We start from the raw sequence: 16,233 nt of genomic DNA, 5'->3' as shown, positions 1-16,233 counted from the left end.
CTGGTTTGCCAATCCCGAACGATGCGCAGCTACCCAGGGCCGACGAGCCGCAACCACGGCGAAACACGTGTCCTCTGGTGCTGTCGCATCGTTCAATGAGTATCTGTTTCTCTACGTGCAGCCATAGAAGCCATCTTAACTGTAAGTTTGAATTTCAAACACGTCTAGCATCATTTACCTATTTTTTTAATGGCTTTTCCCCCTCTTTATGATTCACTGGCTTGCACTGTGGCATTGAGGAGTGCTCGGTCACCCTCCCAGGTGTATATCGCTCGCTGAGTGACCCCTGGTTTGCCAATCTCGAACGATGCACAGCTACCCAGGGCCGACGAGCCGCAAACACGGCGAAACACGTGTCCTCTGGTGCTGTCGCATCGTTCAATGAGTATCTGTTTCTCTACGTGCAGCCATAGAAGCCATCTTAACTGTAAGTTTGAATTTCAAACACGTCTAGCATCATTTACCTATTTTTTTAATGGCTTTTCCCCCTCTTTATAATTCACTGGCTTGCACTGTGGCATTGAGGAGTGCTCGGTCACCCTCCCAGGTGTATATCGCTCGCTGAGTGACCCCTGGTTTGCCAATCCCGAACGATGCGCAGCTACCCAGGGCCGACGAGCCGCAAACACTGCGAAACACGTGTCCTCTGGTGCTGTCGCATCGTTCAATGAGTATCTGTTTCTCTACGTGCAGCCATAGAAGCCATCTTAACTGTAAGTTTGAATTTCAAACACGTCTAGCATCATTTACCTATTTTTTAAATGGCTTTCCCCCCTCTTTATATATATATATATATATATATGTTTATAAGTCCCAAACGTCGCCACACGAGCATTGGACAGCTGTTTCTGCCTTATTGGGCCTTGATCAGCAATGCGTAGGTGGGCGAAGTTTGAGCGAGCGGCGTCAGAAGGTCACGTGGAACGTGATGTCCTCCCGTCAGGGTGAGAAACTCACCTCTGAAAGCCCAGTGCGAAGCCAGTAAAGTATTAATTGAAAAAAATTAGCATAGGGTCTTTGGCTGCACGTTGAACATATCTTTATAAGTCCCAAACGTCGCCACACCAGCATTGAACAGCTGTTTCGGCCTTATTGGGCCTTCATCAGCAATGCGTAGGTGGGCGAAGTTTGAGCGAGTGGCGTCGGAAGGTCACGTGGAACGTGATGTCCTCCCGTCAGGGTGAGAAACTCACCTCTGAAAGCCCAGTGCGAAGCCAGTAAAGTATTAATTGAAAAAAAATTAGCATAGGCTCTTTGGCTGCACGTTGAACATATGTTTATAAGTCCCAAACGTCGCCACACCAGCATTGGACAGCTGTTTCGGCCTTATTGGGCCTTCATCAGCAATGCGTAGGTGGGCGAAGTTTGAGCTAGTGGCGTCGGAAGGTCACGTGGAACGTGATGTCCTCCCGTCAGGGTGAGAAACCCGCCTCTGAAAGCCCAGTGCGAAGCCAGTAAAGTATTAATTGAAAAAAATTAGCATAGGCTCTTTGGCTGCACGTTGAACATATGTTTATAAGTCCCAAACGTCGCCACACCAGCATTGGACAACTGTTTCGGCCTTATTGGGCCTTCATCTGCAATGCGTAGGTGGGCGAAGTTTGGGCCGAAGTGCGAAGCCAGTAAAGTATTAATTGAATAAACATATGTTCAACGTGCAGCCAAAGAGTCTATGCTAATTTTTTTCAATTAATACTTTACTGGCTTCGCACTGGGCTTTCAGAGGTGAGTTTCTCACCCTGACGGGAGGACATCACATTCCACGTGACCTTCCGACGCCACTCGCTCAAACTTCGCCCACCTACGCATTGCAGATGAAGGCCCAATAAGGCCGAAACAGCTGTCCAATGCTGGTGTGGCGACGTTTGGGACTTATAAACATATGTTCAACGTGCAGCCAAAGAGCCTATGCTATTTTTTTTCAATTAATACTTTACTGGCTTCGCACTGGGCTTTCAGAGGCGAGTTTCTCACCCTGACGGGAGGACATCACGTTCCACGTGACCTTCCGACGCCACTCGCTCAAACTTCGCCCACCTACGCATTGCTGATGAAGGCCCAATAAGGCCGAAACAGCTGTCCAATGCTGGTGTGGCGACGTTTGGGACTTATAAACATATGTTCAACGTGCAGCCAAAGAGCCTATGCTATTTTTTTTCAATTAATATATGTGTGTGCGTGCGTGCGTGCGTGCGTGCGTGCGTGCGTGCGTGCGTGCGTGCGTGCGTGCGTGCGTGCGTGCGTGCGTGCGTGCGTGCGTGCGTGCGTGCGTGTGTGTGTGTGTGTTTGTTTGTTTGTTTGTTTGTTTGTTTGTTTGTTTGTTTGTTTGTAAGTCAAACGACGCCATACCAGTACTGGACAGCTGTTTCTTCCATATTGGGCCATCGTCAGCAGTACGCAGTGAAGCAACGTTTGAGCGGATGGCGTCAGAAGGTCACGTGGCATGTGATTGCTCCCGTCAGGGTATGCTAACAGACCACTGAAAGGCCAGTGCAAAGCCAGTTAACTGTATAAGGGAGCTCTGGCTACTTCCCCCCTTATATATATATACGTAAAATTAATAAAAATCATGAAAAGTTGGGAGTGAGTTCAGTGCTCCTGTAAGAAAGATATGCAGGGCTAATATCAAGCGCACAGGATAGTTTGAGTTTCTTAGGAAAAGTTGCGATGGAAACAAATGGTGTTCATTTGACGTGCTCCTTCTTTTGCCAAGATATGCGTTGTACTTTTTTCAAATCTAGTTGCAATAGCAGTTGCCTCATGTACAGAGCTGCACACATAGACACCCATTATCGCTTGTACTTGTCAACGCTTACGACATTCAATGTAATGCCATCTTCCTCATTTGTCATGTTTTGAAGAGTGAAGATGAAATTCGTCTTGCCTAGGATGACGAACCTGAAGGCGCCTACAGCAGTGAGACCGAAAGAAGCGTCAACACGTCGTTACATGTCACTCTGGGAAAAGCTGCGCCGATGTCGTTCAGCTAGGATATTATTGCCCATTCTCCTCGTGCTGATTCTGCTCCAATATTACTTCCTGGCACGTTCAACGAGGGTTCCACTACATGGCATGATCAACCCGAACAGGTCCCGCACATCGCTCAATGGGCTCGGCACGCAATCGAAGGTTATCAGACAAAAGACGAATGGTTCGAAAGTTTCTCTGGCTCCGAAAAAGGTCACGACAGATCACCCACCAATGCCACCAGAGCTGGTGAAATATCTGCGTATCCCATACAACGAGTTGTGCGATCCCGTTCCTCCGAATCTTGGTAAGTGTTAACTGCACCGTTCACGTGATTGCTCTTTTCTTCTCAAAGAAAATATTTTCTAGAACACTGGTCCTCAACGTTTTTTGCTCACCCACCCCTTTTTGTCGTCAGTCAAAGCCCATTGACTACAAAGGAATACATGCAGAAAAATTGGAGGCATTTTATTTCTTCGTCCGTGTTTCTCGAAAGTATTGTGTGTGGTGGGCGATCTTACCGCTGGATATAGCACTTCCAGTACCACTGCGAACCTAGAACCCACCATTACACGCTCTCTAGGCGTTCTATGGTGGGGGCGATGAGATAGAAAGTTATAGTGTAGTTCAATACATTTCTTACAACAACTTTATTACAAGATGATGAATGGGAGTTTCGTGGCCAGGGGCAATACGCTACCCCACTACTGGCGGTGATGCGGGGAATGAAATAATGAGCTCCTTCACAATTTTGACCAAGCAATTTTGGGAGAGAGAGGGGCGACAGTCTAGCTCGTTAAGGGATCCGGATATCTTTCTTTCTAAATCTGCAATACCGATACACAATGCATTACGTTTTCATGACACGCATTTGCTTTGGCTGATATGCATAGTACACTCACCATGGAAACAAAGCTGCAAAGCAACGTTATGTCGTTGTTTGAGGGTGTTAATTTACACACACACACACACACACACAAAAAAAAAGGAATCAGTTCGAGCATTGTTCAGTTACACCCCAGGTGGTGTTGAATTAGAAACTCTGCTGGGAGGTGTAGGGTAAAGTGGGGCAAGATGAGACACTTGGCAAGACGCGACATTTTTTTGCTTGACGCCGCCTGTCTCAGAGACGTGTTGCTCCATGTGCTTGAAACCTCATCCATAGGTGGCTATGCACGTCTGCTTTATTGCACGCAGACTTGTACGTAACGGGTAATTGCGTTACTAGTAATCAATTACTTTTTTGAGTAATTTGTAACGTAATCGATTACTTTTGGGGCCCAGTAATTTTTTGAGTAATTCAATTACAATTTTCAGTAATCAATTACCAAGTAATCGATTACTTGGAAACTAAAGAATTCACATTGTTCGGGACGACGCACACACACATATATGGGATGATTCACCGTCGCGAGAAGACAAAAACAACTGCCCTCTGCAAGTTCGGTGCAAGGCAGCTGTCTTATCTCTAGGACTTTTCCCGCAACAATTACTTACCCGAGGATCCCGAGGTCCATTGCCACAGTGTTCCGCACGTGTAGCGTATTTTTGAGTCCACTGTCCTCTCCCCATTCATGTGTACTATCTCTCTGTAACCCTGCCTGTATGCAGTAAGTTGGACTGTAGGTTGTACCGTGAACCTGATGAGTCATTTATGGGAGTTCCAGTTAGGACTCTTTTCACAAAACTCTCAACCTCTCGACACATTCTTCACAGAACTCTCGACCCCGATAACCTAATGCCACTCTTGTGACCATGAGCCCCTGTCAGTCTTGTGCGGAATACTGTCGATATCACAACGATGTCGACGATCTGCAATGACTTGTCGCCGTGGCCTCAGCTATCCGGCATGTTCAGAGCGCTGGAGCGAAAGGACAGAAACAACATCTTGTTCAAATCGTTTTCTCAGATATCGAAAGTAATTGGCAAAGTAACGCGTTACTTTTCAAGGCGTTACTTCATTACTTTTTCCGGCAAGTAATTTGTAACGGTAAAAAATTACTTTTTCGTACAAGGTAACGGTAACGGTAATCAATTACTTTTTTTTAGTAACGTGTACAAGTCTGAATTTGCACGTGAGAATTGTCTGGATTGGAGCCTACGTTGAAGAGAAAAAAATCTGTTACTTTTGCCACGAATGTGGAGACCCGCCAAAGAGGTGCGATTTTCTGTAGTCCTTTTTCTTGCTGTCTGTGCAGCAGAGTTTCGCAGGCGTATTCTATCAATGTAAATTCACGTAATATATGTTTATTCATTCATCTGGATATATGAACAATATGGGCAATCTTGGTTATCCGGTATTGAACAGAAAAAAATTGATGCATCTAATATGCACGGGGTAAGACACAACAATTTAATATCATTTAAATTTAATGCAATTTAAATTTAATATAACTTAGAGACGAGCAAGTCAACTATTAGTTGGCTTTAAGCTTGTTTCTCAGACATTTCTTTTTTGCATATCCTCTACGATTTTCCAGCAAATTGTTAACTTTCCTAGGATATTCCCAGGAAAGCAGGAGCGCACCCAACGGCGAGCGACCAGCGACACATCAGACTTGCAATGCGTTGCTTGCAGAGGACGGTTAAGCCTTTAGACGGTTAAGCAAAATAACCGGATTATGTGTGGTATTAGTGTACATCATGAGTGCAGTAGGCTCAAGGGGGTTGTGTAGGGGCCCACGGGCTTTACTTTGCCCGCTTGGAATGCAAAAACTAGTTTGTAAAGCTCATTACCACGCCGCGTCTCGTCTTGCCTTGCCGCGAGGGTTGGGGCAAGATGAGAGATCTGCATTTTTGAATTTCTTGTTATATGATTATTTTACACCGGTTACGTCCGTTCTGTATTTACAGATCAGAACCTCTAGACCCCTGAGAATGTGCCCCTATGGCTAGGTTTTTCAAAAAACGAAAAAAAGAAAATCTGTCTCATCTTGCCCCACCTTCCCTTACTTCCACCTGAGAGTGTTGATTTGGTTTTTACAAAAAATGAATGAGTTAGGGTATTGCTCAATTATATACCAGATACTTCCGTCTGGCTGTGTTGATTTACACCAAAAAAGAGTCAGAGTATCACCCAAGAAGGTGGTCAGCCGCAACACAACTTTATTGTCGTCGTCATTTACAGAAATGTTGCGCACCTGGTTGTGCCCTCTACATAACAACAGGGCTATAAGCTCTGCTTGTAGCGAAATATATACAGAAATAATTCGCACTACAAGTGTGAAAAGTTACATTCATCACAACGCTGGTAACTGAGACTGGTATGATCATGGGAAGACATACATGGTAACGTTATCGCACAGCCATTATCACACATATCACTAAAAATGTCATGTGTAACGGGAATTTCAGCGAGAGCTATTGTGGGTGAATGTATGCAGAACTTTGGAGTGAGGAGTACTGCCTTGTGGTCTGTGAAGGGCGTGAAGTTGTGGTCGATATATTCCGTTATTGAAAATTGATGAATGACCGAACTTGGAAAACCTAAGTGCATCGAATTAGGAGCTCGGTTCAATTCGTTTCTTCATAGCTCTCATAAAGATGCAAACAGAGCTGTGCACACTGAGTACACATGACGATTCTCATCTGTTATTGATTCGCACGTGCATACGGAAGAGTTTCCTTTCCTTTTTCTTCGTTTCTTTTTTTTTTTTCAATGCGTGTCATGTATACATCAGCACTGATGTACTGAGAGTAGCTTGTTTGCGTAGCCTTGCGCTATGACTCGAGAGCTTCTTCATGCGGCAAGTGCAAATTCCCCGAGTGGTTGAACCCGAGAAATGCCACTTTGAAGTCCAGGTCACCAGGGGACCACTTGGTTTTGTGTATGCAGGGTTGGATACCTACGGACTAGCAACAGCGGAAGGTTTCTGCCTCGTTTCATGTGAAAGGCGGTTGCCGTTGGTTGGCCCGGAAAATTTTTGGGTTCAATACAACTAAACACAACAAACAAATGAACAACAACAAAGAAAAGCGAGCCGTAAGCATACCTATAAATGGCGATAGTAACTGGAAACATCTCACATTCAGACAACGTTGATTATGAAAGTCTTTACCTCTACCAGGGAAGACTGAAGCTTCTTTTGGACGGGTTGAATACGTCAAAAGGTCGCTAAAAATAACAGAGTTTGATGGCAGTGCAAGTTCCAATGGATCAGAAATTGCAAAGGAGCCGTCACGAGGAAATGAATATGTCAGGGTGGGCTCTGAGTATTTTATAATGAGATGAGCAATTGACTTTTATTCATTTCAGCGTTTCATTGGTGAGCAATCCGCCGGTGAGCGGATGTCCAGTGAGCAGTTGTGCGAGCCACACCGTCAGAATGGAGGACACTTGATGAATCAAAACACATGTAGTCGTTTAATGTCTCTTCATCCATGAAGTGTCCTGCAATATCTCTTTAATCTGGGCGGTGTGAGAAAAGGTGCAAGCATTCCTCACCGGTATACGCTCTGTAAGTGAGTTTCTGCGCGCAAGAAGAGGGCGAGGGAGCAGAGTGACGCGTGCGGTGATGTGGCGTTCTCTTATTCGTGGAGGTGCCTGTTGCACCACGTCCGAGCAAAATAAAGGAAAACAAGCAGGAGTAGTCGCTTTCGCCTGCTCCTGTGGCTCAGTGGTTAGCGTGCTGGCCATGTCACGTCGACACTGGGAGGTACACGGGTGCGAACCCTGGTGCCGGTGTGCTATTTGGGTTTTTTCTCGGGTTTTTGTGTGACGCTTTCAGTCTGCCCAGGACTCACATTTCCCCAGGGTGTCAGTCGTGACGTTGCCCACCTCTGTGAGGCCGACAACGGCGAGCCCTTTCACCAGCACCGCAGTCGCTTTCACAGTGTGCGTTTTACGTGGTTTTTAAGCGACGAAATGGTAAATACATGCTCTGATGAATACGTATTGTGGGAATTTGGATGGGGTATCTGTGTTGCTTATTCCCAAAGACAAACTGGAATCAACCAAAACGGGAACGTCGGCGGTGGGAGAAGGCGATCAACTGTCGCTACTGGGAAGCTACGCATACCCAAGTTGTTTGTAACCGTTTCTTCGGTACCGCCGACATTGTTTATCAAGGGAAACAGAAACACTCAAGAACGATGCGGTACCGAGGCACCATCTACGGGGCTTTTAAAGTAACTCGCTACTTTCCAAACACTTTGAGGTCACAGTTTGGTGCTGGTCTTCTATCCTGCCTGATAGGGCTCTGAATAGTTTATCCGCATACCATTCCGGACAACAAATTGCCTCATTCATGCTCCCAAAACCATGGCGCTGCACGCTGCCGCGTAATGCCGTACGAAAAATCTTACGCTCGACCCCTGTGTGATACACAGTGTAATATCCTCAAGGTAACTTGGAAAATGCGTAGAAATACAGAAAACAGTACGTAAGATTACTATATTCTGCAGTTTTAAAAATATACGTAAGTTAAATGCTCTAATCTAGTTTCTGCACAAGTCTACTGGTATGCTACTTTAGGGGAGACATGCACTGTTGCAGCACGTCCGCCTTTGACACGCACTTGACGGCAGCGTACAGCAGTGTAGCTGCCATATGACTACATTTCCTGTTTCCGTTCAGGCATTCACACAAAGCGCCCTGGATCCGTCCATATAGGGTGAGAGCGTCACCCTCGCAGTCAACCACGAAATGTAGAATCAACGTTGAAATAACATTGAAAATCTACAGCACCATCGTAGAATCTGCGAGAGCGTGCAACAAAAATGTCCGGTCAAAAACACGTAGAATCTACTATAATTTTATAACGCTATTTCTACGTTGACTGCTGCCCTTTCTACGTTGATAGAACGTTCATCAAATGTTGTGAATTACTGTTTATTCTACGTTGTCTATTGCTACCCCTACTATGCTACTTTAAAGCTCCACTTCTGGTGGCAAAAAGCGCAGGTATGCCTAAATCTAATTGTGTCCAAAATACAATAGTACAAATGTGTAATAGTGAATGTTAAATAAGATAATGAGGGGCATAACCCTTTATGTGCTCGTTTATTAAAATCTCATATTAATTAGTGAAACATCTACAACAAACATAATAACTGATAATGGTCGTAGTAGTAATAATCAAATGGATGGTCGCTGTGCCTCTTCGGAACGGTCATCCCTGAAAGATAACCAATAACATAGGTCATTCCATCTAGTGGGAATGCAGACCAAACACTGCCCTAAATAGACGTCAGAAACAGACACTCTGCAACCAAAAGGAACACATGCATGACAGTGTCTTACCGCAGCTTCTTTCGGAGTATAGATGGTGTGATGCGGAAGCAGCTTAATCACTGGCAGGTCCAAGCGATGTCTTCGTCTTCTGGTTTATGCCCTGTCTTTCATTGTTGTAGAGACAACAGGTCCTTTACACATGCATGAGGCTGTCAATGGATGAAATCAGACGCAGTTCAAGCCTTGTGAAAACTGTAACGGAAGCTATTAATAAAAAAAAAAAACATACGAAAGCGACACTAGCTCACTCAACAATCAGATTAGCGGTTATACAAAAAACAAGGGACCTTTGGAGGACAGCGCGGTCAGATATAAAAAGGTAACTCATTTCCTTTGCAGACGAGCTTATCTATACTTATCAGACTGTTCATAGAATAGGCCACCGCTGCTTTCATCACTCGCAGTTCAAGATATCACGAGCATTTACAAAATAGTACGAATCGAAGAGATCTGAACGAATATATCTGCATTTTGTAACTTGTAACATCTGAAATAACTGCGCTGTTTGAACGTGCGACTTCAACAAAGGAGTAATGCTCCGTTGCAAACTGATGTCGACACTGCGAAGGCATTGTCAGAAGCCATGTCGTACTAAACACAGGCAGCGTTAAACGTTATCCCCGTAGGATCTCATCCGATTGTATTTAATAACCATTCGGATACATCAAACTACATATCACAGACGCGCATAACACACAGTCCCACAGTTCGCATAAATTCGTCAGTGATGCGCAACCAGATTCTACAGGCAAAGAAAACACAAACAAATAAAGCTGCTTACTTTAGATACTAAGCTGTGTGCTCCACACCTCTCCCACATGTGATAGTTGAGAAAGCAAGAATGCACAAATCTTAAGTGAGGCAAAAGGAAGAAAGAAAACTCACCTGTGTAACTTGAAAGCCGGAGAACAAAGAAACGCTGCCTCTTGCACACTACGGCATTCGCTGTTACGCTCAACATAGTTGTGCACCGCATTGGCCAGTACTGCCTCGATGCTACAGAGATTCCAGTACAAAATACGCATGATGCTGAACTTCCAAAGACCTTTCCGTGTGGCAAAATGCAATGTCCATCCTACCAAACTGCCACGGGGACGCGCTCCGACGCGCCAACCATTCGCCAGCCTCGACTGTTTGAAACGGCGGTTAGGGAATGTCGATGGCGATGAGGCAGACGTGGCGTGGTGGTCATACAGGCCTTACTCTACACGCGAACGGCAGAATAGAATATAAGAATAAAATACAGTGGGAAACAACTGGATGCGCACTGAAGAATCAACGACTTTTCCACTCGTAAAGGTTGACAATATGTTGAAGGTACAATGTAGAATCAACCCAAATAGTTGCTCCGTATATCTACAGTTGAGTGGCTCATGGAAAATCAACGTTTTTCTTTACGTTCACAATCCTCCATTGGCCAGGTACTGTTGAAACAGCGTTGATTCAGCGTTATTATCCTACATTCAACGTTGTTCAACATGACAACATTAGACAACGTAGGTTCTACGTTTCACTAACAGTCGGTGTTGACTGGGCTCATGCTGTATGAACGATCTTTGAACGAAGCACGCACGTTCGAACTAACACTGAAGTCCCCGAAGTCGAACTTAAGCACGTATGCTTAAGGGTGCGTTCAACTTTTTTTCACGTTTGTTAAAGCAGCCACGACTATTGCGAAAGAAAAATCGACACTTCTGATGTCAACATCTACCGCTCCGCTTGGGATGAACGTGCTTTGTTTACCTTTATGGAGCGAGCACGTGTCTTCTTTAGCTAGTCAAAGTCCTCCTTGAAACGTCACCGTTATATCATGCGCACTGACCCCAAGCGCTTATGAAGCGTATATAGACTAGGCGTGATCCTGGCTTTCAATGAGAACATCCTAGCTTGCAATGATGTCAACTTTTATAAGGTACTGAGCCTTGCCACGCCGACAGCTCTAAACTCACAACTAGTAACTGCGAAGCACTCAGCAACTGGGAAGGGGGTTCCCATGGCCACTGCGTTTTTGATGGTTGCTATCAACAGTATACATCCTCTACTACTACCGCTTAGTATACTGGATTAGGAACCTGTATGAAGCAGGCAACACCACGGGTTATACCCGCCACATGAGTACTGTTGCTGGAAGGCTCACTTTGGATCCCTTGGATCATCCTTGGCTGTTTGGATAATTTGGATCACCGACGCCACGCAAATAATGCAACATGTTTTTGCATACTCTCCAACAGCAAGCGTTGGACAGCCAGGAAAAAATATCAAGTCGACAATTGAACCTATGTATGCAATAAGGGGATAAGTCGAAAAATCCGAAGCCGAGGTAAGGGGCCTGATCTGATTGTCCGTCCCACTGATGCACCTGCATTTCCCATTTCTTACCCTCCTGTAACGGGCCAATATATTGCAATACGCTCCTAAATTTTCTTTGGCAGGTACATACTGGTTAGATGGCGTTGCAGCGAAAATAGTAAACAGGGGATAAGTAGACTTACCCCCTTATTGTATACGGAGGTTCAATTCAAGTGGCTAGAAATTGGCTCGAATGAATGACCTACTGTCCGATTTTTTGCATCTTTACGTGGCTGCGCTGTTTGACAAACTGCACATACAGACACCGAACTTATATCACGGGGAAGCACAATTCACGATGAACAAAATGATATATTTTCCATCACGAACTTTTCAACGGACGATACGCAGAATGGATCTGAGTACAAGAGTAAAGTGAACGCCCTGCTAACTTTGCCATTCCTTTTTGCACAAAGATGGGGTGTCGTAGAGCATTTTTGTAGGTCTCTGTTTACTGTCCACCATGTGGACAACACGAAAAAAAAAAGAAGAAAAAATAAACGAAAGTTTCTCCAATCGATGGAGTCGCGTCTCCGCTAGGAGCGGCCCAACTTCGGAAAACCGAAAAGTGTGATAAAAGCGAGTTCCACCTGACTTCACGCTTAATTATTTTCGCAGTAGCGAATGGTCATAGAGGCTTAAAACAAACGGCTTCGCCACCTGGAGATATCAGCCGACAACGTATAAATCCTCAAGCAAAATGAGACCATGCCCGGACCAGCCTGCCTGATCTTACATATAGAATCACCATGGGACAGGTTACACGGAACAGATGCTTACGGAGTGTGTTGCTTGTACTTGTATACTTAGACAAGTATTAGTAATATGCTCCCTAGGCACATGATATCGGGCGAGTTGGTTGAGATCCGATTGAAGTCCCCCCCCCCCCCCTCTTCCCGTTGCGGAAAAGCTAGACAAGGACACCATACTATTCCGCACAACACTGACAACAGCCTTCTGACACCGCTTTTTATTACGTCAACACAGCATGTTTCAAAACATCTGCATGACCTCATTCTTCCCACACACATGCTATACGTACGCAGACCTGTTCGTTACCCATCATCATCATCAAGGAAATTTGTCTCCCATTGACTGAGAGCGACTGACGGAACAACAACTTTACTGAGAGATGATGAATGGGGAGCTTTATAGCCAGGGTGACTGAAGGAATACTGACACATTGCTCGCCCTTATTGTTTATCAGTGGTAAACAACGAGATTTGGCCGAGGCAGACCAACAATTAGGGACGACACAGACAAGTAAGCCTCAAACGCCCAGAAATTAACGAATGCATCAGTGGTACCTCTATGAACTACCGCGCTCTCTTACCTTTGTAAAAGCCGATCATCCTGATGGTATAGAAAAGGGCATCGTATTCGCAAGATTTCTTACCGGCTCCTCCCTGACATTGTCTAGAGTGGACGGGTCTGGGTACGTATGTCGTTGGCGGAAGAAGGTCCGCTGCAGATGTATTTAGGTGTGCTATGTCAACACAATAGAAACCAGTTGCTAGAAGGCTGTCAATTGTGTAAGACGTCGCTTCTGTTTGCTACAATGCTTCCATTGGAAGTACGAGTAACGTAGCATAGCACCAGGGGGCGTAAGTACGAATGATTTGATGAAAATCCAGCAACACGGTGACAATAAATCGAAAAGATGTGGGTTTGTAACTCCAGTTCATTTATACAAACAGCTGTCCTTGCAGAACAGCAGTGCTTTGCTTTAAAAGTTATTGCATTGTACAGTATAATAACACAAACAACGTACGTAAGGTACGGTAAGGTAAGCAGACAGACATCAAACAATAGATCATGGCTGAAAGCTGACATCAACTTTACCTTCATGTTCTCTGTTTAGAGGGACATCAATAGTATGCTCCATTAATGCATTGGTCATGCAAGTATCTGAATGACGAGGACACTGCAGAGGAAAAATAGAATAATTGGGTAACGTTTATCACGTAGCGGTAACGGTATCTCGTTACTTGTGACTGAAGTAGTAGTGTATTTCTTTGCTTGGTACAATGCTGTGCTCATCTGTTCGCAGTGTTCGTGCCGGTGAGTGCTGATGCTGTTCTCGCTTTTTCGTTAGACTGAACAGTTCGGCGCCCTTCACCATTCTGTAGCCACTATATCGTAATCTGCAAACATAGCTCTTCGGACTCAGCCATGTCTAACCGTATGCACTTTGTGTCAAATAAGGACAGTTGACCATATACAACTTGCATAACTGAAGGTAGTCCATGTGTGTTTGAAACTTGGTCGTCTTTCTGCGGTAACGGTTCTGAACTGCAATTGTGCAGAATGTTTGTCGTCTGTAGTCGATTCTAAGCAAGACTGATGGTAGTAATATCTAAGGCACATTGTTCCCTTCCAGTGGGACACGTGGAACCCGTACTGACCCCGCCAGCGTTACAGATGATAGAGGAAAGATTCCCGGAGCTCAAACCAGGTGGAAGGTACACTCCAAAACACTGTATGGCTAGGAGCCGCGTCGCCATCATCGTACCCTATTCAAAACGCCTTCTTCATCTCCAAATATTCCTGTATAATCTACATCCGATACTCCAGAGACAGCAGCTGGATTACGGTATCTACATCATTGAGCAGGTAGGGCACCATACACCTCACGTGGTTCTACGCCATTCAGGCCAAGATTTGATTACTATTGGAGAAAATTTTTGCGCATGCTGCAGGTGAGTGCGTTTTAAGACAAAAGCACGGTCCGTATAATATATGGCACATTGTGCAGTTGGGGTGCATTGGAAACAACCGTAAAGCCAAAAATGTCTACTCAAAAGAAGTTGCTGCATGAATCATCTGAAACAGCACGCGACCGCATGAAAATGAGAGGTTCCGCAACCATGGAACGGCATGAAGCCGTAGCGCTCTTTATTTAAACAAATCTCTATTCTTGGCACGTTTCGCACAAGATACTTGCACTGTGGATACTTGCAACGCTGCCTCTTGTCCACCACAACCGGCAGGTGGCATACACCGTCAAGGCGCATATCCTGTTGTGGGAAGGGAGCTCCCGGTCCCCACTTCTTTTCTTCTCACTTCCATTACACCTCATTGCTGACACATTACCTCTTTCATCACACACACACACACACACACACACACACACAAACAGAAAAGAAAAACAAAGGAAAGAAAACTTAGGGAACTGTAAACGATATTGCAGTTCTAGTATGTAAGCAAAGAGGTTGAGATCTCCGCAAACTTTATACTCTGAGTCAACCTGCAGTGCTCGTTTCAGCTGTTTCGGTTGTGCTTTTCCTTCGGAGGTTTTGGAGACACCGAAATTGGATCGTCTTTCTTCTCTGTATTATGTCATACGGTGATACACTGCTGCTGTGATCTGGACCACGTGTATGGGGCTCGTCATCTGCATCCTCCGGCAGGTCACTTATCTTCGCTGTCCGCACCACACCCGGTATATTTATTGAGTTTGCATAGAAGGTTTTAGTGTTCACTTCTGCAAGAAATAATGACGAAATATGACAAAAGAAGACAAGCGAATCACCTACAAAGCAAAAGAGACCATTTGTGCTCGACATTACATTATAAAAATGTTGCAGAAACCGCTTCGCTGGTCCTCAACGATATGCGAAGCATTGTTGTAACGTTCCTTCTCGAAGGAACCCAATAGTCCAAAACTGTGTCCTCTTCTTTCTTCCTCGTGACCCCACCCTCTCGTCCTCCTCGTTGGCACCTTACATAGGCCCCGGGGGTCTGGAGTAATCCCTCCTGGGATTGTATTTCAGAATATTGCTGATAGAGGCAATGTGCAATCGGTCGTCTTCCGGAAGTCTGTATCCAATAGTCTTTAGTACCCCCTGCTTCGAGGCGGTTTGGACCACCACGAATGGTCCCTGCGGCGGCGCCCTGTCCAGTGTGCCTTTACGAATGAGGACGAGGTCGCCCACGACTATGTCTGGAATGCGGTGACTGTGACGGCGATCGAAGTGCTCATTCATAGCCTGTCTGTATCGATGAATCTGTGAGGGTGTCCTGCGTTTCTCGTTCAGAGAGACGTTGTCGGCGATGCCCAGCAGTCGGTCGGCCTGTAGGACAGGTGAAACACCGTACATGGCAAAATGTGGGGAGCAACCGATTGCTTGGTTGTATGAGCGGTTGTGGTGGTGCGTAGCCGCTTCCAGGCAGGTCTTCCATCCTCCGGGGAAGTCTGGATATAGCTGAACGAACTGCTTCACGTCCCGAATCGCGCGTTCAGCCATGCCGTTTGCCGCGGGGTGGTACGGGGCTGTGAACTTCAGCTGGATGCCCTTCTCTTGAGCCCATGCGGCGAGGCGTTTGCTTGTGAACGCAGGGCCGTTGTCACAAACGATCACCTTTGTGTTCTTGAAGATATCCCTTGTGAGCAGCGTGATGACACTGACTGAGTCTTCCCCCCCCTGGGCGGGTGTTGACTATGCGGGTGTGTTCATCGATGGCCAGTAGGAACGCTTGAGTTTTCCTTACGATGTCGGATTTCTTCCTGAGCTCGGCAAAATCAAGATGTATTACTTCGAATGGCCGGGATGAATGCTCTGGCAAGATCGTCCGGTCAGCTCTTGGGGTGTACTTGGCCTTCATTTTTTGGCACATGTCGCAGGAGGAGATGTATTCCTTGACGTCAGTCTTCATTTTCGGCCACGTAAAGCGTTGACAGAGCT

At 45.6% G+C, this 16,233-nt stretch overlaps 1 protein-coding gene across 4 annotated transcripts in view; it reads left to right on the top strand.

Annotated features, from left to right (window-relative positions):
• The window catches only part of LOC135385489 (beta-1,4-N-acetylgalactosaminyltransferase bre-4-like), an 89,265-nt gene that overhangs the window by 24,197 nt on the left and 48,835 nt on the right, over positions 1–16,233 (top strand). For 2 of the 4 annotated variants that reach the window (XM_064614831.1, XM_064614830.1), the window contains exons 4-5: positions 2,889–3,274; positions 13,929–14,161. In XM_064614831.1, the coding sequence (XP_064470901.1) occupies positions 2,890–3,274; positions 13,929–14,161 (618 nt within the window). In that variant the 5' untranslated portion in view covers position 2,889. Of the gene's footprint in view, positions 1–2,861; positions 3,275–13,928; positions 14,162–16,233 lie in introns of all 4 variants that reach the window. The other 2 variants (XM_064614829.1, XM_064614828.1) reach the window with 1 other exon arrangement.

This window comes from Ornithodoros turicata, chromosome 2, assembly GCF_037126465.1.
Source record: "Ornithodoros turicata isolate Travis chromosome 2, ASM3712646v1, whole genome shotgun sequence".
Lineage (NCBI taxonomy): Eukaryota > Metazoa > Arthropoda > Arachnida > Ixodida > Argasidae > Ornithodoros > Ornithodoros turicata.
The sequence above is the reverse complement of the archived record's forward strand: the minus strand, read 5'-3'. Positions and strand labels throughout refer to the sequence as shown.